Consider the following 21,543-nt stretch of genomic DNA (forward strand, 5'->3'; position numbering starts at 1 on the left):
TTCAGACCCTCACCCTCAAGATGCTGCTGCCAGTGAATAGCTGGACTTCTTCCATTCCAGCCTGGATTCCTCTTCCTCCCTGGAATTATTCTCTCTTGCCACCAGCCAGCGCCATGAGCTCCGGCTCGATCGCAGGCGCCCAGCCTCAAAGACTTGCACTTTTTGCTCCTTCTGTGAGATTCTGTCTCTTCCACTTCCCTTGCTCCCACTGACCTCTCAGAAGACCTTTTTTATTTTATTTTTTTTAAGACTTTATCCATTTATTCATGAGAGACACAGCGAGCGAGGCAGAGGCACAGGCAGAGGGAGGAGCAGGCTCCATGCAGGGAGCCTGACGTGGGACTCGATCCCGGGACTCCAGGATCATGCCCTGGACCGAAGGCAGGCGCTAAACCGCTGGGCCACCCAGGGATCCCTTTCTTATCACTCCCAGTGGCCTTTCTTATCACTTTCTTATCACCCAGGGATCCCTTTCTTATCACTCCCAGTGACCTTTCTTATCACTCCCAGTGGCCGCCAGGACCCCGTTGGGGGCTCCCCTCCGGAAGTCTGCAACACTTTGTATTTCCCCCACTCACGGCACCCACCACACGGCCTCGGTTACTCCTCTGCCACCCATTTCCGAATTACAAAGCGGAGACTGCCGTTTCTTTAACTTCACCCGTAACAAGCAAATGCCCAACACTTACTACATCAACGATTCATCCGGGCAATGAAACGAAAGTTAAAAGTTGGGCTCTCTGTGTCATTATTCATGATTTGTAGTCTGTCCTTAACGACCCTACCACCTTTCCAGGCTTTGTTTCGTTTTTTTTTTTTTTGTTTTGTTTTGTTTTTTCTTCTTCAATTGGCGGGTGTCTCGGCGGCGTTCCTCAGGCGCCTGCCCCCTTACAAAGGGAACCGGAGGGATCACCAAGCGCCACCACACGAGAGCCCGGAGAGCTTACACTGACGAGATGGCGGCCGCACCTCAGCGGCCACGAGTCTCCACCCACTCAGGGAGGAGGCCTGCGTCATGTGACCCTTCCCCTGCCTGGCACCGCCTCCGGCCGCAGTGCCTGACGGGAGCAGAGCGGCGAACGAGGGCGTCGGCCATTTTGTGTCTGTTTCCTGTGGGACGCGGTCGTGGCCGTTGGCTCGGACGAGTGAGCGATTTTTGCCTCGTTTTTCCTGCTTGTCCCCCCCCCCCCCCCGTTTTACTTTGTCAGTAGAACGCAGTTATGGGTCGCAAAAAGAAGAAGCAGCTGAAGCCGTGGTGCTGATATCCTTTATCGGTTCTAAGTCGAGGCCGAGCGGGGGCGCCGGTTGGTGGTGGCTGGGACTGGGAGGCCTTGCTCCGGCCTGTGGCGGAGGGTGTCCGCGATCTAGGCCTCGAGGTGGGTGGCTTGGTGGCCAGAGCCGGATTTGGGAAGACTTCGCAGAAAAGGGAAGTCCCTAGGGCGAGAGGCTCTGGCAGTTGGGGGTCGTGGGACTCGGTGACTCAGGAGGTTCTTGCTTCGGTGCTCCGTTGGACCCCGCCACCAAGGACAGTGTCCCCTAAGGATGTTCGACCCCCCTCCGTTGTTTTGGTGCAGTTCAACAAAGGGACTTATTTTCAGTATAATACGCTGATTGAGTACATGGAGGGTTAGGGAAGATCTTCCGGAGTCTTGTCACCCACTTTTTCCGTTCTATTGTAGATTCAGTGGTTAAAGGCTTGTGTTAGTCAACCCTGGTTTCGAAACAGCACCCCCCCCCCTTTTTTTTTTGGCCGGAGTTGGGGCGGGGGGGGGGAGAACTAGCTTCCGCGTCTCACCCGCTGGCGCCTTAATCTTCGAGGAGCGCTCTCTTAGAGGGTGGAGTTTCTTAGGGTGTATTACCTGGCTTTGGAAGACTAAAAAAATGCTACTTATTGCTTACTAAAACGTGGCGTCTTTCTAATACTTTTTCCGGAAGCGCTAATACACCTTACATTAAAACTGATTTTACTCAACTGTTTTGTACTTAAAAAGGGGTTTCTTACAGAATTGCATTTATTTATATGCTAGTTGAAAAACGGTCACTAATTTTTTTCATGTGCTTCTAGGAAAACCTAGCTAGTGAGATAAAAATGCTGTTTTAGTGTACTTCTCTGAGTTTTAACAGGTTCTTGGCAACAGAAATTTGTAAAGGAGTTACAGCCTAATGGATTATTCATATGAAATTATGTTATTCTTATCCACTATGAGCTTATTTTTGGATCTAAATAATATAAATATTCTCAAATTCCAGATATTGGGTAGATTTTTAATATTTCGATTATTTTTGTTTTCTACTTAATGATTTCTATTTTGAAATTCAGTCTGACATAAACTTGGGGATTTTTAAGTATTGAACTGTTCAGTCCACAGTGTGCTTTTTAATTGTTGAAATACTGAACGCAAAAGTCAGTTTCACTTAAATCTTTGTTAAATGTAGGGATTTGACAAAACTGTATTGCTGATTACTGAGATGTGTTCATTTGGAGGTGGTGAAGAGAGATTAAGGGTTTCCAGGAAACTTAATAGAATTACATAGCAAGATAATTCCAATTGTAGAATAAATATCAGAAGTAAAGTTTGTATAAAGTACATTTTTGTTTTTGGTTTTAACTTTTTATATTTTAACATTGCTTCTGTTCTCTTATAGGACACTTTTTTTTTTTTTGTAAGCAGTGTCCTTACTGTTTTTTGTACCTTAACAACATTGATCAGGTATTGTAATAGAGATTTTGATGATGAGAAGATTCTTATACAGCACCAAAAAGCAAAACATTTTAAATGCCATATATGTCATAAGAAGTTGTACACAGGACCTGGTTTAGCTATTCATTGCATGCAGGTAAGAATTTTTTTTTCTGTATTTAATTTTTACTCCCTTCTTTGGAAATCCCATGGAAAAATTTTTGAATTTGACAGCTGTAGGGTTTTGTTTATTGCAAAAGATCAGATGTGGTCAGCTTTTAAAAAAACCAAACACTTTTTTAACCATTAAGATAATTGGTTTTTTTTTTTCTTTACATTTAAGGAAAGTTTGTGTTGATAATGTTTATTTCTGAATTACTGATATTTTTTATCCTAGATGATCTTGGTGACAATTAAATTGAGGTCCCAAACTATCTCCTACTCTGTACTTGGGTTAAAGAACAAGGATCAGTAGCTTGAATTTTGTGGTCAGTCTGACCAGTTCTAATCCCATGAGAATTAATGCATAATTAGCTACCATTACTCATTGCCATTGAAGGATTTGTTATATTCTGTTGCCTGGGGATAGGCTTACTTCAGTTATTCCATGGACCTCTTTTGGAATGGTAACATTGGGTTTCATTTGGTAATTTCTGGTTTTCTTGAGTTTTTTCACTACTAGGTAGGGAGAGCTTTACAATTTATATTTTTAAAGACCTAGTAAGTGCCATTATGTCTTATTCAACGTTATTTCTTCTACTTTTGCCAATCCTAGAGTTGCCTGAATTTTTGCCTAATTGGACCCTAGAGAGATGTGAGATGAGCAAATCCCTATTCATTGGAAACTACTGTTGGTAGGAGGCAGGGAGGTAAATTAAAATAAGATGGTTCCCCAAGTTAAAAAATGAGTTTATGAAAGAAAGTTTATATAGATCATTTTCACTTCAAGTATATCATTATAACAATAGTATCCATTCAAAAATATTTTAGAAAAAAAAATATTTTAGAGCCTGCTACGTGCTAGACCCACAATTCTCCACTGTGGCAATCACTAGTTACATGGGGCTATTTAAAAGAAGTTTTTTTTTTTTTTTAAGATTATTTATTTATTCATAGAGACACACACACACACACAGAGGCAGAGGGAGAAACAGGCTCTGTGCAGAGAGCCTGACAGTGGGACTTGATCCAGGGTCTCCAGGATCACGCCCTAGGCTGCAGGCGGCGCTAAACCGCTGCGCCACCGGGGCTGCCCTAAAAGAAGTTTAATATAAAAATTAAATATTTAACATCTCTATCACATTATAGTCACATCTCCAGTGCTCAGTCAAATGTGGCTGGTGGATGACTATTGTATTGGCTAGTTACAGATTATTACTATTTATCACAAAAAGTTCCTATGAGAGGCATTGTGCTAGAGGCACTATGTGTATAGCAGTGAAAAAAAATCCCCATTGTAGAATTTAGATTTATATGGGGGAAGAAAATAAACTAAATATTTAGTTTGTTTTTTGGTGGTGATTGAGAAAACTAAAACTAGATAGGGGGCATAGGGAGGGCCACAAGGTAGGAAAGGCCTGAATGAGAAGCTGACACCTGGGGGGATCCCTGGGTGGCTCAGCGGTTTAGCGCCTGCCTTCGGCCCAGGGTGTGATCCTGGAGACCCGGGATCGAGTCCCACGTCGGGCTCCCTGCATGGAGCCTGCTTCTCCCTCTGCCTATGTCTCTGCCTCTCTGTTTCTTGTAAATAAATAAAATTGAAAAAAAAAAACTGACATCTGAACAGAGATCTGAAAGGAAGTAAGAGAAAGAAAGTTTCCAGGGAATAGCAAATGAAAGACCCTTACATATAGGAATATTTTCATATATATATATATGTATTTTAAAGATTTATTTATTTATTCGTAGAGAGGCAGAGACACAGGCAGAGGGAGAAGCTGGCTCCATGCCGGGAGCCCGACATGGGACTCGATCCTGGGTCTCCAGGATCACACCCCGGACTTCAGGCAGCGCTAAACTGCTGCACCACCAGGGCTGCCCCTATTCTATATTAATAGAATAGGAAAAGGAAACAGTGTGCTTTATATAGGAGGGCTTACTTACTGTAGGCTGTTTTTTTTAAATTCTGAATGAAATGGGAGGTTTGAGAGAGGTACAGCATACTCGGGGTCACCTTTTTTTTTTTTTTTTTTAATGATTATCCTGGCTGTGGGGTTGAGATTAGGTTGCAGAGGGCAGTGAGAATACTTAGAATGACTAGAGTATTCCAGGCAAGAGGTGATGGTGACAGAGAACCAGAATTTGCTGGCAGATTAGATGTGGAATATAAGAAAGTGAGGAGTTACAAGATCTGAAGGTTTTTGGTTTAAGGAGAAATGAGTATCCATGGATTGAGATGTACAAAGCTACAGAAGAATTGGCTTAGAGGTGAGGATATCAGCATTGTGTTAGGTTTAAGAAAATTTTTTTTTAAAGATTTATTTATTTTAGAGAGTGAGTGGAGTAAGGGGCAGAGGAAAAAAATCCTCAAGCAGACAACCCGCCAAGCACGGAGTAAGGTGCTGGGGGCTCAGTCCCACAGACCCATGAGATCATGACCTGAGATGGTCCAACCAAGAGTTGGGCACTTAAATGACTGAGCCACTCAGGTGCCCCAAGATTGTGTTATGTTAATTTTGAGTATGGTGTTTAATGTTGAGAAGGTCTATTGAATATCCAATTGGAGATATCATATAAGCAGTTGTATCTACAAGCCTGAGGTTCAGAGAGGTGGAAGCTGGAGATAGAAATTTGGAAAGAGGGGATCCCTGGGTGGCGCAGCGGTTTGGCGCCTGCCTTTGGCCCAGGGCGCGATCCTGGAGACCCGGGATCGAATCCCACATCAGGCTCCCGGCGCATGGAGCCTGCTTCTCCCTCTGCCTGTGTCTCTGCCTCTCTCTCTTTCTCTCTGTATGACTATCATAAATAAATAAAATTTTAAAAAAAAATTAAAAAAAAAAAGAAATTTGGAAAGATACCATATAAGGATGGCTATTTTAACCCATGATATTAGATGTCTGTTCTTCTTAGGGAGTAGAATATAGATATAAAAGAGGTGCAAGGACTCCACTTTAGGCCACTCCCAGGATTTAAAGGTTGGAAGATTAAAATATAACCATTCAAGAACATTGAAAAGGTAGGAAATCCAAGAGAATAGTGCCCTGGAAACCAAATCAAATGTTTAAAGGAATTATTTAACTGAGTCAAATATGGGTGAAGTGTGGGTGGTAGATCAAGGAAGAAGGGACTGAGGTTGGATTAATCAAAGTGGAGGTCATTGGTCACTTACCAAGAGTGATTTCCTAGAAGGATGAGGATGAAAGCCTGATTGGGGTGCTTTTAAGAGAAAATAAGGAAAATAGGGAAGTAGAGGCACTCTTTCAAGAAGTTGTACAATAAAGAAGAGCAGAGAAATGGAGTTGAAGTAGGAGATTAGTTAAATTATTTCAGTAATGTCTTTAAGTCCTTCTGTTTTTATAGTCTTTGTGTAATTTTACAGCAGCCTGTGAGATAGGCATGGCAGTTTGAAAATCAGATACATCCTCCCAATTTTATAGATGATAAACCCAGGACATTAATAATTTAGATGGGGATCCCTGGGTGGCGCAGCGGTTTGGCGCCTGCCTTTGGCCCAGGGCGCAATCCTGGAGACCCAGGATCGAATCCCACGTCGGGCTCCCGGTGCATGGAGCCTGCTTCTCCCTCTGCCTGTGTCTCTGCCTCTCTCTCTCTCTCTCTCTCTGTGACTATCATAAATAAAAAAAAATAATAATAATAATAATAATTTAGATGGTTCACATCAGTGTTTGCTCCTATTTTTTCAGCCAAGACCATATCAACTACTAGGCAAGATTGTAAGAAATCTGATTCTGGCTGGGATATTGGGAGGTAGTTAGGTAAATCATGTTATTTTTCCTTTCTTTCCAACAGCTTTTGATATGTTCATTCTTGGCTTTATCATTTAGAAATATAACCAAGACTAAGTTAATGTGTACATGAATACAATTTTATTTTTTGGAGAACATAAGAATTCATCTGCACTTGTCAAGAATAGTACCATTCCAAAAAACTTAAACGGTGATTAAGTCACTTGTTCAGCAGCTTTTTTCATTGATGTTTTAATCACAATAAGGAGCAGTGGTTCAAGATTGATAAAAAATTATGGTATTTTCTGGATTTCATTTGCATGTCACTGCTTAAAATCTTTGAGATACATATTAAATAAGAAAATACTTAGCTTTTAAAATTATCTTTCTGTTCTTGGGTGAAAGTGTCTTGGGAGGAAAGAAAAATTGACTTTGGACAAATTTGTTCAAAGCATTACTAGCCTAAATCAATGGTTCTCAAGCTTGAGCGTGCCTCAGAATCACCTAGAGGGCTTACTAAAGCACAAATTGCCAGCCTTACCCAAGAGTTTATGATGCTGTGGGGGTGGGGGTATCCTGAGAATTTGCATTTTTAATAAGGTTTCCGGTAATGCTGATAGTATAGGCAAAATACTTTGGCATTTTTTTTTATTTTATTTTTTATTTTATTATTTTATTTTTTTAATTAATTTTTATTGGTGTTCAGTTTACCAACATACAGAAAAACACCCAGTGCTCATCCCATCGAGTGTCCACCTCAGTGCCCGTCACCCATTCCCCTCCAACACTCGCCCTCCTCCCCTTCCACCACCCCTAGTTCGTTTCCCCGAGTTAGGAGTCTTTATGTTCTGTCTCCCTTCCTGATATTTCCCAACATTTCTTTTCCCTTCCTTTATATTCCCTTTCACTATTATTTATATTCCCCAAATGAATGAGAACATACACTGTTTCTCCTTCTCCGATTGACTTACTTCACTCAGCATAATACCCTCCAGTTCCATCCACGTTGAAGCAAATGGTGGGTATTTGTCGTTTCTAATTGCTGAGTAATATTGCATTGTATACATAAACCACATCTTCTTTATCCATTCATCTTTCGATGGACACCGAGGCTCCTTCCACAGTTTTGCTATTGTGGCCATTTACTTTGGCATTTTTTAGCCGAAGTTAATGCAAGATGCTGAAGAGGCCAAGACCACAATTTTACCATATTGGCGAAAGTTACCCATATTTGAGTCTTAGAAACATTTGTTATAGCAAAAACTGTACAGTGGAAAAGAAATTGTAGATTTCCAGTGTTTTAGAATAGAACTTCTTCCTCATTGTGATGTACCAAATAAATTGAGAGTAATGACAGGATCACTGTTGTGGCAGTGTTAAGTGCCTGAGGTGTAATTCATTAGTTATGGGTAATGCTAATTGTAAATGTTACTTTTGTAGTTTGTAACTATAGGCTTGTCTCAAGATCCATTCTTGGAAATTTTATTTTAATTCAATATAATATGGCGGATTCATAAGTTTTAAGTCAGACTTGAAATATGTCTGATTTGAGTAGGATTGCTAGTTCGTTGATGATACTTAAGCTAGATTGTAGTAAACTTGAATTGATGCTTATCGAATCCTTACTATGTGTTAGACATTCTACCAAGTGCTTTTCATATTCATTATATTTTATTTAATCCTAAAATGATCCTAGGTGTTAGGTACTATGGATGGAATAATCTTAAATGATTTGCCTAATCCCACATAGTTAGTAAGCAGCAAAACTGGGGGTTGAATCCAGAGGGATTCACTATAGAACCAGTTATTCTTAACCATTATACTAAGTTGTTTTCTGAGTAATTTCAAATTACTTTTCAAGGACTTTATGAAGCACTTTATCTAATAGAAGTTTGTTTTAATATCAGGTGCATAAAGAGACAATAGATGCTGTACCAAATGCAATTCCTGGGAGAACTGACATAGAATTGGAAATATATGGTATGGAAGGTATTCCAGAAAAAGACATGGATGAAAGAAGACGACTTCTTGAACAGAAAACACAAGGTAAAGGGCAGCCTGGGTGGCTCAGCGGTTTAGCGCCGCCTACAGCCCAGGGCACGATCCTGGAGACCTGGGATTGAGTCCCGTCAGGCTCCCTGCATGGAGCCTGCTCCTCCCTCTGCCTCTCTCTCTCTGTGTCTCATGAATAAAAGTTAAAAATATATATATATTTAAAAAAAGAGAATACAAGGTAAATACTAAGATGTATGCATTTTTCTTAATACAACTTCACTAATGAGAGCATTACGACCACTTTGATGTATAAATTTAATAGTGGATGTTAGATTTATTCAAAATTCCAATTTTGTTTTATAGTTTTTTTATGTCTTTATGTTTAGAATTGTATATTTGATTTGTGTATATATGTAATACTAAATGGATGATTCCAAATACTTTATTATGTTTTTGCTCCTAACTGGATTCCAAGTGGAATTAGCAAGAGTTGAAGTTTTTGAAAATCGTTTTGTTTTGATTATATTACCACTAATGGTAAAAATTTTTTCAGTGCTATTATTTGTCTTGGAATTTGTGATCACTGTCCAGATGGTAGAAGTCATTAATCGTATAGAAAATTACTTAAAGATTTTATTGAGAAAGAACCTAGGTAAGTGGGGGGGTGCAGGGTGGTCAGAGAGAAAAAGAGTGAGAATCTCAAGCAGATCCTGTGCTGAGCTGGGGAGCCCAGACGTGGAGCTTGATCTCTGTGACCCTGGGATCATGACCTGAGCTGAAATCAAGAGATCCTCAAATGACTGAGCCACCCAGGTGCCCCATGAAATTTCGTTTTTTTGAAGTAAGCTGGTACACCCAGTGTAGACTTTGAACTCGAGACCCCAAGATCAAGAGTCCCATGCTCTACTGACTGAGCCAGCCACGTGCCCAGAAACTTTTTGTTTTGAAAAGTCTTGTGGAGGGTGCCTGGGTAGTTCAGCGGTTGAGCATCTGCCTTCAGTTCAGGGCCTGATCCCATTCCAGGGATCGAGTCCTGCATCGGGCTGCCTGCAGGGAGCCTGCTTCTCCCTCTGCCTATGTCTCTGCCTCTCTGGGTCTCTCATAAATAAATAAATAACATCTTAAAAACAAAAACATTGCAGAGAGGTCAGACCTTTTTATCATAGTTTACCTTTTGGGATAAAATAGAAATCTGTTTTTTAATAGAAAACTGAGTTAGGAAAATTACTTTCATCTATCAGACGAGGGGAAGTACTTTAGTTAACCTTGTTTAATATAGGTTGAAAATACATTTGAACAGGAAAAAGAACTGAAGCTTTTTGTAAGAAAAATCTCATGAGCTAATTGCACTGAAATAATTTTTTTTAATGTTGACAAATTTGCTGAGTTTTTCTTATTTTATGGGAAAAACTAATTAAAACTTTTTTAGCAGAGAGTCAAAAAAAGAAGCAACAAGATGATTCTGATGAATATGATGATGATGACTCTGCAGCTTCAACTTCATTTCAGCCACAGCCTGTTCAGCCTCAACAAGGTTATATCCCCCCAATGGCACAACCAGGACTACCACCGGTTCCAGGAGCACCAGGAATGCCTCCAGGTATTACATAAGGTTTCTTAAAATTTAAAATTTTAAGGATTTTATTGTTACAGTGTAGAAGTATTAAAATCTTTCTCTTACTCCTTTAATATTTGTGATTTTTCGTTGTTGAAATTCTTATTTATAGGCATACCTCCATTAATGCCAGGTGTTCCTCCTCTGATGCCAGGAATGCCACCAGTTATGCCAGGCATGCCACCTGGGTAAGAGAACTTTTAATTGACTTGTGGGCTTGTGCCTAGTAATGATCTTTTTCAACTTGGGTGTTGTAAGAATTTTAAAATGTTACTTTGCCCTTTTTTTCTTCATCTAAAAGGTATGGGCTCCATAAATATTAAACTTGTGTAGTAAAGGAGCCTACCAATAAATTAAAGGAATATAAATTTGCCTCTGAAAAGCATAGATTTTTGGGTTTTAGGGTGTCTGTAGGCAGCCATCTGCTTCAATTGCATCTGATGTAATTAAAGTAGTTGGTTGTAGATTTGTTTCTGAGATTCAGAACTGTCCATGACACTTTGTAGTTGTGACAAGAAGCAAACTCTGTAAATGATATTATTTGTCAAATCATCAAGAACTAAACTGAATATGAGGTGCTCTGCCTATCACTTTTACTTAAATATTGTTGGATGTGAAAGGTATACAATACACTTTCCCACTGTATTTTGAAAATCACAGTTAGATTTTGATTTTGTCATACATTTTCACAGATTGCATCATCAGAGAAAATACACCCAGTCATTTTGCGGTGAAAACATGTAAGCATCTCATTCATAATGTAATTCAGGAGGTATAATCATAATGTCATTTTTTTGTGTGTTTAATGGTATCTATTCAGTTGACTTCAGAAATTTTCTAACCTTCTTCTCTAAAACTTCTAAAATGTGTAAGCTAGTTGACACAGGTCTCTTAATGGAGGGAGGTAAAACATCTGTGAGGAAATAGTAATAGATCCATATAATATAAATAAAGCATTTTCTAAATGTGCAGCTGTTTTTCCCCAAACTGCTGAAGTAATGGAATTTAGCAAAATGTGTTGTAAGAAAGAATAGATACTCTTTTGCCAAATTAAATGCTTTATTATTATAGAAGGTAATTGGGTTTTCTTGTAATGAAATCTATAGAAGTTAATCTTTTGATAAAGTCCTCAATTAAGAATTCACAAATTTGTAACTTTTTAAGTGAATTGGACACTGATATTTGAAGGTGAGCTCTTTTAGGGGAAGGAAAATAAATACGGTTATGTTTTTAATCATGGCTCAGTGTTAGGTAGCTATTATAAGTAGAAATAGGCAATTGTATGAATTAGTTTTGACTGTTTAATTTTGGTAGTAGGGTTTTGTTTTGTTTTGTTTTGTTACCCTACCCTCCAAGAAAAACTTTACTCCACGGTGTACATTCAGTATTTTCCTTTGGAAAAATAATCTGATGACTCTGAAATAGTTCTTCCTTTTTATTTACGTTTTGTGTGGATATTTTCCAAGTGAGACAAAGGTGATTTTGATTTCCAGTCATACATTTTAGATGAGGTCTCTTGTATATATTAAGGAAGGATAATTGTTCTCAGTGACTTTAAATATATGAAAATGTTTTGTTAACAAAGACTGGTTTCCCCCCCCTTATTTTACTGGTAAACCCAAGAGTTTGCTGGTTTTTAGAGGATTTATTTTGATAGAATTGTTTTGGTGTTGTGTGTTCCTTCAGCTTGATTGATTTCAATATTAGGGGTCAAATTCAAGTCTTTTATCTGTTGTTTCAGGCTTTAGCCAAAATATTTTCTAATGATTTATACTGTTAATTAACTTGGGTTTGTTTCTTGAAATTTGCTTTCTATTAGAATGATGCCAATGGGTGGAATGATGCCACCTGGACCAGGAATACCACCTCTGATGCCTGGTATGCCACCAGGTATGAAATGTTAGATAATTTCCTTATTTTTTATTGGTGTTCAGTTTGCCAACATACAGAATAACACCCAGTGCTCATCCCATCAAGTGCCCCCCTCAGTGCAAGTCACCCATTCACCCCCCCCCCGCCCTCCTCCCCTTCCACCACCCCTAGTTCGTTTCCCAGAGTTAGGAGTTTTGGAGTCTTTATGTTCTGTCTCCCTTTCTGATTTTTTTTTTTAAGGTTTTATTTATTTATTCGTTCATGAGAGAGAGAGGGGGGGGAGCAGAGACACAGGCAGACGGAGAAGCAGGGAGCCCGATGCGGGACTCGATCCAGGGACTCCAGGATCATGCCCTGAGCCAATGGCAGGCACTAAACTGCTGTGAGCCGCCCAGGGATCCCATGTTTTTGAGTTTTGAAACAGATAATAAACAGGTTTTGAAGCAGTCAAAATGCACCAAAGTTCATATATCTAAGAGGGATTGTATTTGTTAGGAATGTTTTAGATGAGGGGAAAAAGTATTTTAGATGAGTAACGGAGAGTCTTTTGACAAGTAATAGAGAAACTGATCAAAGCATATTTAAAAATATAGGCATTTATTGTCTCAACAAAAAAGAAAAGTAGCTTCAGTGGCTGGTGATATCAAGAACCCATGTATTTTATTTTTTTATTTTTTGGTTAACTGTAGCTTTTCTCCCTCAGACACATCACTCAGTTGTTAGAACTCTGCCAAGAAAGGGTGTCAACAGCACAGTGCTCTTCTTTTATTAAGGGAGCAAAGTAACTCTCCCAGAAGCTTCCTAGCTTATTACCGTTGGCCACAAACAGGTCTAACGGACCCTCTAGCTGAGAGAAGCCTGTAAAAAACAAAAACCTTATCTTGACTTTGTATCCTATAATTTGGGGAGGGGAATATGGTTAGCCAAATTTGTGTGCCACAGAGGCCTTCATGAGGCTTTCTCAGTTGGTTTCCTTGCCTTTTTTTTTTTTTAATTTTTAAAAAATTTTTTTGGTTTTCTTTTTATATGTAATTCTAGCAAGTTTGTTCTGCAGTTGATAGCAGATTTAGAAGTGCATTAAGTGATAGTTGATGTAAGAGGAACAGGAAAAATAAAGCAGCAGCAAAAAGCATCATTGCCAGAGCAACCATTAGACAGTAGCTCCATATATGTTATATTTTGAGATGGTTTTAGGCAAAGTTATGTTGAGGAAGTATGAAGAGTGCACTAGTGATGGATTTTATAAGAAAATTTATTTCAGGTGCTTAAATGAGGGGCACCTGGCTGGCACAGTCATTAGAGCATTTGAGTTTGAGCCCCATGTTGGGTGTAGAGATTACTTAAAGATCATCTCTAAAGTGCTTACAGAAACAAATTACTGGTTTATTTAATTAATTAGCTTATTATTAGTTACTAAATTGTTAGTTTTCTGGAAAAATATTTATGGGTATATGACCTACCAAAAGTTTTTACAATAATTTGAGTTCAGAGAGCATCCAGCTGTTGGATGATGGAAGTAATTCTCATGTGTCACAAGTTTGCCAAATCAGTAACCATCAGTAAGCTTAATTGCTGCTTTCCTCATATATAGAATCTCTAGTGGTATCTCACTTCCCAAAATTTTGAGGACACACAAAGGAATAGAAAGGTTGAGGCAAGATTGTTCCAGTGGACAAATGCCTAAGTTGTTTGGATTTCACTGAATTGAACAGTTCATCAGTAACTTTGTAGTATAGAAGCTTGCTTTATTTATTTACTTGTTTGCTTATGAGAGCATGTTAATAAAGTTTTCGGAACTTTTTTTCTGAACTAAATGTTTCAACATACCCATTCCCCTACATTTCTTCTCTACAGGTATGCCCCCTCCTGTTCCCCGTCCTGGAATTCCTCCAATGACTCAAGCACAGGCTGTTTCAGCGCCAGGCATTCTTAATAGACCACCTGCACCGACAGCAACAGTTCCTGCTCCACAGCCTCCAGTTACGAAGCCTCTTTTCCCCAGTGCTGGACAGGTAAGGTGACATTCCTGGAAAGGAATGCACGTATAGTTAAAGGTAAAGTGTAGTTGTTTATAGAAATCCTTGAAACTGTTATAGATCAATTTTTTGTTTATAATCTTTTTAATATAATTTATTAAATACAAAGAAGTGTCCTGTTCTCTTCCATGTTTACACACATTGATTTCCTCTACTCAAAAAAGATTGACTAGAGCCAGATAGTTTTTTTTTTTCATAGCTGTGAACTCTGGTTATTCCTTAGCTTTAGTTAGAAATGAAAGTTTAATTTCTGGGGACTTAAATACAAGATAATGTTTAGAGGTCCTCCTTTATCTCTTAAACTGTGAGTGGAATGAAACCAGAGTCAAAGGTGAAAATCCTAAGACCTCAGCAAATCATTTGTTGGACTCCTTATGACAATGCTATACTTTTGGAGGAAGGATATCATTTGGCCCACTTATTAGACTTAATCTTTCCTACTGAATTTGTCTTTTTCAGAACTCAGAAGTTAAAGATGCTTTCGTTATTTATAGTATCTGTATAATTGTGATTTTTTCTTTTTTGTCCCAGTTATATTAAAAATTAAACGGATGTATTCAGAATTAAGATCAGGATGTATGTTCTCTATTTTTCAATTTAACATTATCCTATAGGGGTTTTCTTTTCTTGATTTTTTTCAATTTGTAGTTGCTAAATTACACGCATTACTTATTAAGTCCTCTGTAAGCACATAACTTAGGTTTTTCAGGTGGGTAGGGATTTTGTTTATTGAGAGATGTCAAACTTAGGACAAAAACCTTGTCATTGATAGAGAATTGGATTGAAGTGTCAGTAGTAATGCATCTTTATTCTCAATTGAAGGTATTATTTTTGAAATAGCACAGTGCAAAAACACATCCAGTTTTAGAAAAGAAACTGGTTAGGTTTATTGGTATAGAATAAAAAACTTTTTTTGAGGCTCATACTGTTGCTTTGTTTATTGTAAATGCATTAACTGCCTCTTTAAATCAGATTTGATTGCATTATATTTTGCGTTTGTAAAAATGCAATCTATACTGAAAAAAAAGTCTACCACGTGGCTTATTTTCACCCATTTGTTTGGAGACTTTTCACTGTTTCCTTTCTTTTATGCTACAGATGGGGACACCTGTAACAAGCTCAAGTACAGCTTCATCCAATTCAGAAAGTCTGTCTGCATCTTCTAAAGCTCTGTTTCCTAGCACAGCACAAGTACGCAGGAAGTTGCAGTTTAAAATTGTTAAAATGGCTTTATAAACTTAACCCTTTGGACCCTACTTTAAAACTAAATCTTTTCCCAAAAATATACTGTTTAATTTTTTTAAAGTAAAGTTAATGGTATAAAAATCAATGGTATTTGAAAATTTGAACTCATTAACAGAAAAAATGTACCCCAAACTCCTAAGGTTCTAAAGGGTTAAAAGCATGTAAGCAGTAAATGGGTTATAGTGGCCAATGGTTACCCTGATGCATGATTAAGCTTTTTTGATTTATGCTGTTTAATGCATCACGTATAATGTAAGGGAATTTAGTACTCTGCATTTGGTTCTAAAGTTGGCCTAAGTCCTCATGTTTCAGATGTTTGGTATTACGGGAAGTAACTCATTTATTACTGGTAACTTTATGCTTAGAAGATCCTACTAAACCCTTTGGTCCATGATAATCATCTAGCCATTGTTAATTGGGAGGACATTGTGTTATCTATATAAAAATAATTTCTGAAGGGACATCTTGAACATGTCACCACTGATATACTGTATATGCTATGCTTAGTAACAAATTTATCCAAACATTTTTATTTTTGTAATTTCTAACTTTTTTTTTTTGAGGTGCTTGGTAGATTAAACTAATCTAGAGTAGTAAAAAGTAGAACATGCTATTCTGATAAAATGTATTTCATAAGTCTGAAATAAATGCAAAGCTTTGAATAGCAATTGTATAGCAAGTAAATTTTGGTGAGAAGGTAGATAACATCTTAGAAGTTACATTTGCAGTCTTGTTTTATTTCCACTGTTGAGTTTTGGATGTGACTTTGACTCAGCATCTTTTGATATTCTTACGTATCTTGATTTTTGCGGAGTTTTTATTATGTTAACTTTGTTTTAATTTCATTTAAAGTTTGGTCCTTTATTGAATGTTGGTATCTCACTTAAGTTAATTATAGTAGATATATTCAATTTTGCATTTTACGTTCCATTAATGAAAGATTGTGTTTTCCAGGCTCAGGCAGCTGTCCAAGGACCTGTTGGTACAGATTTCAAGCCCTTAAATAGTACCCCTGCAACAACTACAGAACCCCCAAAGCCTACGTTCCCTGCTTATACACAGTCTACAGCTTCAACCACTAGTACAACAAATAGCACTGCAGCTAAACCAGCAGCTTCAATAACAAGTAAGCCTGCTACACTTACGACAACCAGTGCAACCAGTAAGTTGATCCATCCAGATGAGGATATATCACTGGTAAGTTTTTTATAGGCTTTTAACTAGCATAGTTTAAATACCATTGTAGCAACTTTTTAAAAAATATTAATTTGTTCAGTCATCTTACAATCAAATTTGATGCTTACTATGTGGTTTTTATTATTCTGATTTTTAAGAACCACAAAATAAAGTGAATATTGTGTTTTGATCTTAGACACACTCTTTCCTCTGCTCCCAGACTATTTTTAAAAGAAAACAGTAAGTTGGGTTCTTAAGTCAAAAATCATTTTAGTTACACATAATTAGTAAGTAATGAAATTGTTAAATGTGAGGTAGATTTTACAGATCCTTTGAAGCTTATCTACTTTATTCACTAGACACTTTCTTACTGAGGCAGTGTAAGTTCAACATTCCTGGAATGTTGTTAGCTATTTTTCAAATATAAAATTAGGTGAGGTTTTCTTGAGGCATTGAGATTTAAATAGTTGAACTGGTTTGTGGAGGAAAAATAATGATTGGGAAGTAAGGGTACATTTTTAAAAAGTTACTCTGTAAGATTTTGGATGTTTGCCTTCTATGCTTAATGACTTTCTGCATCCATTCAGATGTTTAACATTGTGTTTATTTTTATTTGTAGGAAGAGAGAAGGGCACAGTTACCTAAATATCAACGTAACCTTCCTCGACCAGGACAGGCTCCTATTGGTAATCCACCAGTTGGACCTATTGGAGGTATGATGCCACCACAGCCAGGCATCCCACAACAACAAGGAATGAGACCCCCAATGCCGCCTCATGGTATTTCTTTTTAGAAATTTATTTCTGAATTATTTATTTATTGTATTTATATTTGCTGTATTTGTATGTAGTGGGTTTTCTGAGTATACACATAAATTTATCTGCAAAATACATTGCATTTAAAAGTATAAAGCACAAACTCAATCTATTTTTTGTGTTTTAAATGTGTTTTTTAGGTCAGTATGGTGGTCATCATCAAGGCATGCCAGGTTACCTTCCTGGTGCTATGCCACCGTATGGGCAGGGACCGCCAATGGTACCCCCTTACCAAGGTGGGCCTCCTCGACCTCCGATGGGAATGAGACCTCCTGTAATGTCGCAAGGTGGCCGTTACTGATCTTACTTCATCCAATCTAATAGGTTTGGAGATTAAACCTTTTCTCAACTTGTGCTGTTTATATAGCCAAGCTTCCGTCAATAAGGCTTCATTGTGACTTTAACAAACATTATCTTCCCACATACCAGGAACTATTGGACATTTATTTTACATGGGAAAAATTATTTGGAATAATAAAGCAGGAACTTTTCCTGAAGTTGCAATTTATACTGTATGGCTTCTTTTTCATGTTTCATCTAGGTTTTTAGAAGTGAAGTATAGTAAATTTGGTTCGTTATATTGTGAAGGCGCTGGAATTACATGAACATACCACCTTAATAAAGGCAAGTTCTGTAAGCTTACATTGCTATTTGTAAAGTTATGCCTTCACAGCATTTCAGATGCTGTTGGACTTCATGTCCCCAACCTAGCTTGGTGAGGGCTGTAACTGTTTCCAAGACCTGTACAATGGAAGTCTGAATGTATAACAATATTTAATGTATTTAGAGTTCCTCATGTTGCAGGGTTTAAGAAATCTGACCCACCAAGGTCATGTGACTTTTCTGTACTGTTAAACTTCATTGTAATAAAATGAGAGAAAAACTTATGCCTTTTTATTCATAACCCAGCTGTGGACCACTGCCTGAAAGGTTTGTACAGATGCATGCCACAGTAGATGTCCACATAATAAAATTCATAGTTACTGATACAGTTTTGATAAATCATTGGATTCTGTCTTTGAATTGTAGGTGTTGCTTAGCTGCATGTTTTAAACTGGACATTATATATAGAATTGTATGTTAGTGCTTAAGTTGACAGAAAAACTTAGGTATATATGAGTCATTATATAGTGAGTATGAAATCTTTATATTGTGTCACCATTCCTCACCCTTGGTGTCACTACATTAGATGTCCTAGATACTTAAAATGTAAACCTTAGTATGTCCTCTTCCCTGCTGATAAAGCTTAGAGCCTAGTGCCAGACCCATTCATTTCCTTCTGATTATTTTTGAGACTGCAATACTGCGTGGACCTCAGAAGCTTTTCAGGTGCAAATTTCTAGAAGCTTAGGTGCATGCAGTAATAGTTTTTTTTGCTGTTAATGGGTTGGAATCTTTTCTAAGTATAATGCCAAATGATCTAAATGTGCCTCTGTTAGGATGGTTAACAGATGAATTCAAAATTTTTTATTTTATTATGCTCCTGGAAATTACATTATTTCTTTAAGATGGCTACCTTCTTTTATTATAAATCCTCAATGGTTTTTCTCTTAACCTTTTCATTCTTGGGAATTTGAATGTTACTGTGTCCTGTGAACAACTTTTTGGTAGAGGTGACACTGCTCTTCAATATATCTTTGTGTTACAAGTCTCCTACAATAACAGCTCTTGTTGACATTTTTTGCCATCCATTTTTTTTAATCTTTTTTTGCAGGGTAGTTCTGTGGTTATCTATGATCAAATGACCTGCATAAAGCATAATTATTAATACAATGAGCTGAAGTTGAGTTTTTCTCAACGTAAAGTTAAGACTTCTAAGAAAATGGTGATAATTCTTTTAACCTATATGTGAAGGTGTAGATACAACATGAAATCGGGGTTTTTGTCTTTGAAAAATTTTTTTAACCTTGTAGGAAAATACTGAAAACTGTTTTAATCATAAAGAGTCTGTATTTAAGCAACAAGTGAAAGTCATTCATTTAAGCAACAAATATTTACAAAGCTGCATGCTGTCTTAAATCGGATATTTTGCTCCAGTGAAATGTTTTATAGCTCTTTTCTTGTGGTACCATTGAAGTTCAGAAAAATTCAGTAGCTTGAAAAGGCAGCATCTGTGTATTACCAAGAACGCGTTTCTTCTGACAGCAGTTAAGGCCCATACCCTTTTCCTTACCAAACACCTGCTTACTAAGTAGTTTTGGAATTAATATAACACTTAGATTTGGCAGCACATTTATCAGACTGCCAAAGAAGAACTTGTGTTGAAAATCTGTAAGTTAAAATGGCATGATTATGTTTAGAATAATTAGATAGGAAATGTTTTCCGAAACCAAATGTCTCAGGCATTTACAGGCTTAATTAACAACAAAATACAAACGGGTTAGTAATATTTCAAAAATTAGTGCAGAGCATTATTTACATTTAATGCAATGATAACGTATTTTATATCAAGGTTGCTTTCTGAAGTCTGAAGGGAGAAAATCTTACTGCTTTTAAATAAATTGTAGAGCTTTACTTTTAATTAAAAGTTAATCCAAAGTGTTACGCATGTCACTTAAGCACACCGTCTCCTGTGTTGTGTTAGGTATATGGCTCAGACGGTGCCCATTTGGTATATTTTAAGTGTAATATGTGCATGCATCAGCATAATTAAGCTTCTAGAAAATCCCTTTTACCTAACTGCTTCTGGGGTCCATAGTGTGGTTAAATCATGAATGGAACAAACCATGTTGAAATAATTAACTCTTACTTTGACTTATCCTTCCCTTAAATAGTAGATGGAGTTGAGTTGAAGTAAACTTCCATCTGCCCTCACAGAAGACATCCTTTAGGACTTGCTATATTTGTTCAGGCAGGCATTGTGATTGCCATAATTTAGGAAGTTGTAAGATTAATGGGATTGCCAACTTTGGCTCTCCATTAGTCCACTTCTATATCACCTTTAAAAAAAAAAAAGCCAAAAAAGCGACTTAACGTTTTGTCTGGCACTAGTTTCTATTGTGTGTTGATTTTACCTACTGTATGTATGACAGAACAAGACCAGCAAGTGAGGATCAACTTTTTGAGTGGCTGCTGGAATTAATCATTTAATTTGAATACTTTTATTTTTAGTAATGATTGCACACATTTACCATTAGGAATTGGAAAAAGACTCCTAGTGTACTCCTATTCCACTGATCAAATTACATATTGAGCTTAAACTCGGCTTAATTGAATTTAGTTATTTGGGGGAAGATCCCCCAACAAAAAAAAGTATGGGTTCAGAGTGAAATTATAGCAGACAATAGTTTTTTTTTTTTGTTTTTGTTTTTTTTTTTTTTTTTTATAAAGAGCTGCTCTTTTTTCCTTTGCTTGCTTGATCATTGGGACTTTTTTTTTTTAATGCATGTCTTTTAAATTAATTGGGTAATGTTTTTCTAAAATTAAAATTTTCTTCTTCCTATAGCCCTGCCATAGGACAGGCTGAGGCTGAGTCTCAGTGTTGCCCTGTTCAGTCTGAGGCAAGTGGGATTTATTTTATTCCTTATAGGGGCTTTCACAGCTTTATGGCTGTTGGATATTTATGTCCCCAAACTTGCAGCAAGTTTGGTGAAGGCCCCTAAATTTAATTAAACTTAGGATTTTTATACTCTTTTGGCAGAGAAGGCTCTATATTAATATTCACGTTTGACTGTGGTGTTAATAAACAAAGTATTTGATATATGTAATCTTACGTAATTTATTTTGTGTTAACAGCCTCAGTAAAGCTGGTACTGCTATATCGATCTTTAGTAATTTGACAAAATTTGACATTCTTGATTTGGAGGCATGAAATGTTCTGTTCAAATTTTCTACTTTCACTTTTAGGAAAAAGTTACTAGACGTTTTCTTCTCAAACTATTAAATTTAACTTAATGGATAAGTTTGATCATTGGAAATACCACAGGATACTGAAATCTGCATTTTTAATCCCAAAGTTATGCATTGAACATTAAGGTTGAAGGGTCATGTGGAAATGCTTGTGATTTTTAATATTTTCAAGCTTCACCACATTAGAGCAAATGTTAATGTAGAGCCCTTGTGAAGAGTGGGAAGGTGGTGTGTGGTATGTATGCATATACACTACACATTTGATAAGATAAAAGGAAAATTAAAGGGTTTGGGAATTACAGACCTGTCAGTATGGCTAGATTACTAATTTTCAGGTAATCAAACTGAAATTGA

General features: G+C 37.3%; 1 protein-coding gene across 6 annotated transcripts; it reads left to right on the forward strand.

The window, feature by feature from the left end:
• The first annotated feature begins 1,078 nt into the window (after positions 1 to 1,078).
• On the forward strand, positions 1,079 to 18,327 carry ZNF207 (zinc finger protein 207). Of its 6 annotated transcripts, none has more exons than XM_041724659.1 (12): positions 1,080 to 1,261; positions 2,712 to 2,838; positions 8,494 to 8,632; positions 10,011 to 10,181; positions 10,309 to 10,384; positions 10,889 to 10,936; positions 12,016 to 12,086; positions 13,923 to 14,080; positions 15,203 to 15,295; positions 16,304 to 16,546; positions 17,145 to 17,304; positions 17,481 to 18,327. In XM_041724659.1, the coding sequence occupies exons 1-12, from the start codon at positions 1,221 to 1,223 to the stop codon at positions 17,639 to 17,641; spliced, it is 1,488 nt and encodes a 495-aa protein (XP_041580593.1). In that variant the 5' UTR covers positions 1,080 to 1,220; the 3' UTR covers positions 17,642 to 18,327. The 6 variants fall into 6 exon arrangements, with proteins under 6 accessions (XP_041580596.1, XP_041580593.1, XP_041580597.1 ...); XM_041724660.1 differs by having other exon boundaries at positions 1,081 to 1,261; positions 10,014 to 10,181; XM_041724662.1 differs by lacking the exon at positions 10,889 to 10,936 and having other exon boundaries at positions 1,079 to 1,261.
• The last annotated feature ends 3,216 nt before the right edge of the window (positions 18,328 to 21,543 follow it).

Source organism: Vulpes lagopus, chromosome 12, assembly GCF_018345385.1.
Source record: "Vulpes lagopus strain Blue_001 chromosome 12, ASM1834538v1, whole genome shotgun sequence".
Classification (NCBI taxonomy): Eukaryota; Metazoa; Chordata; class Mammalia; order Carnivora; family Canidae; genus Vulpes; species Vulpes lagopus.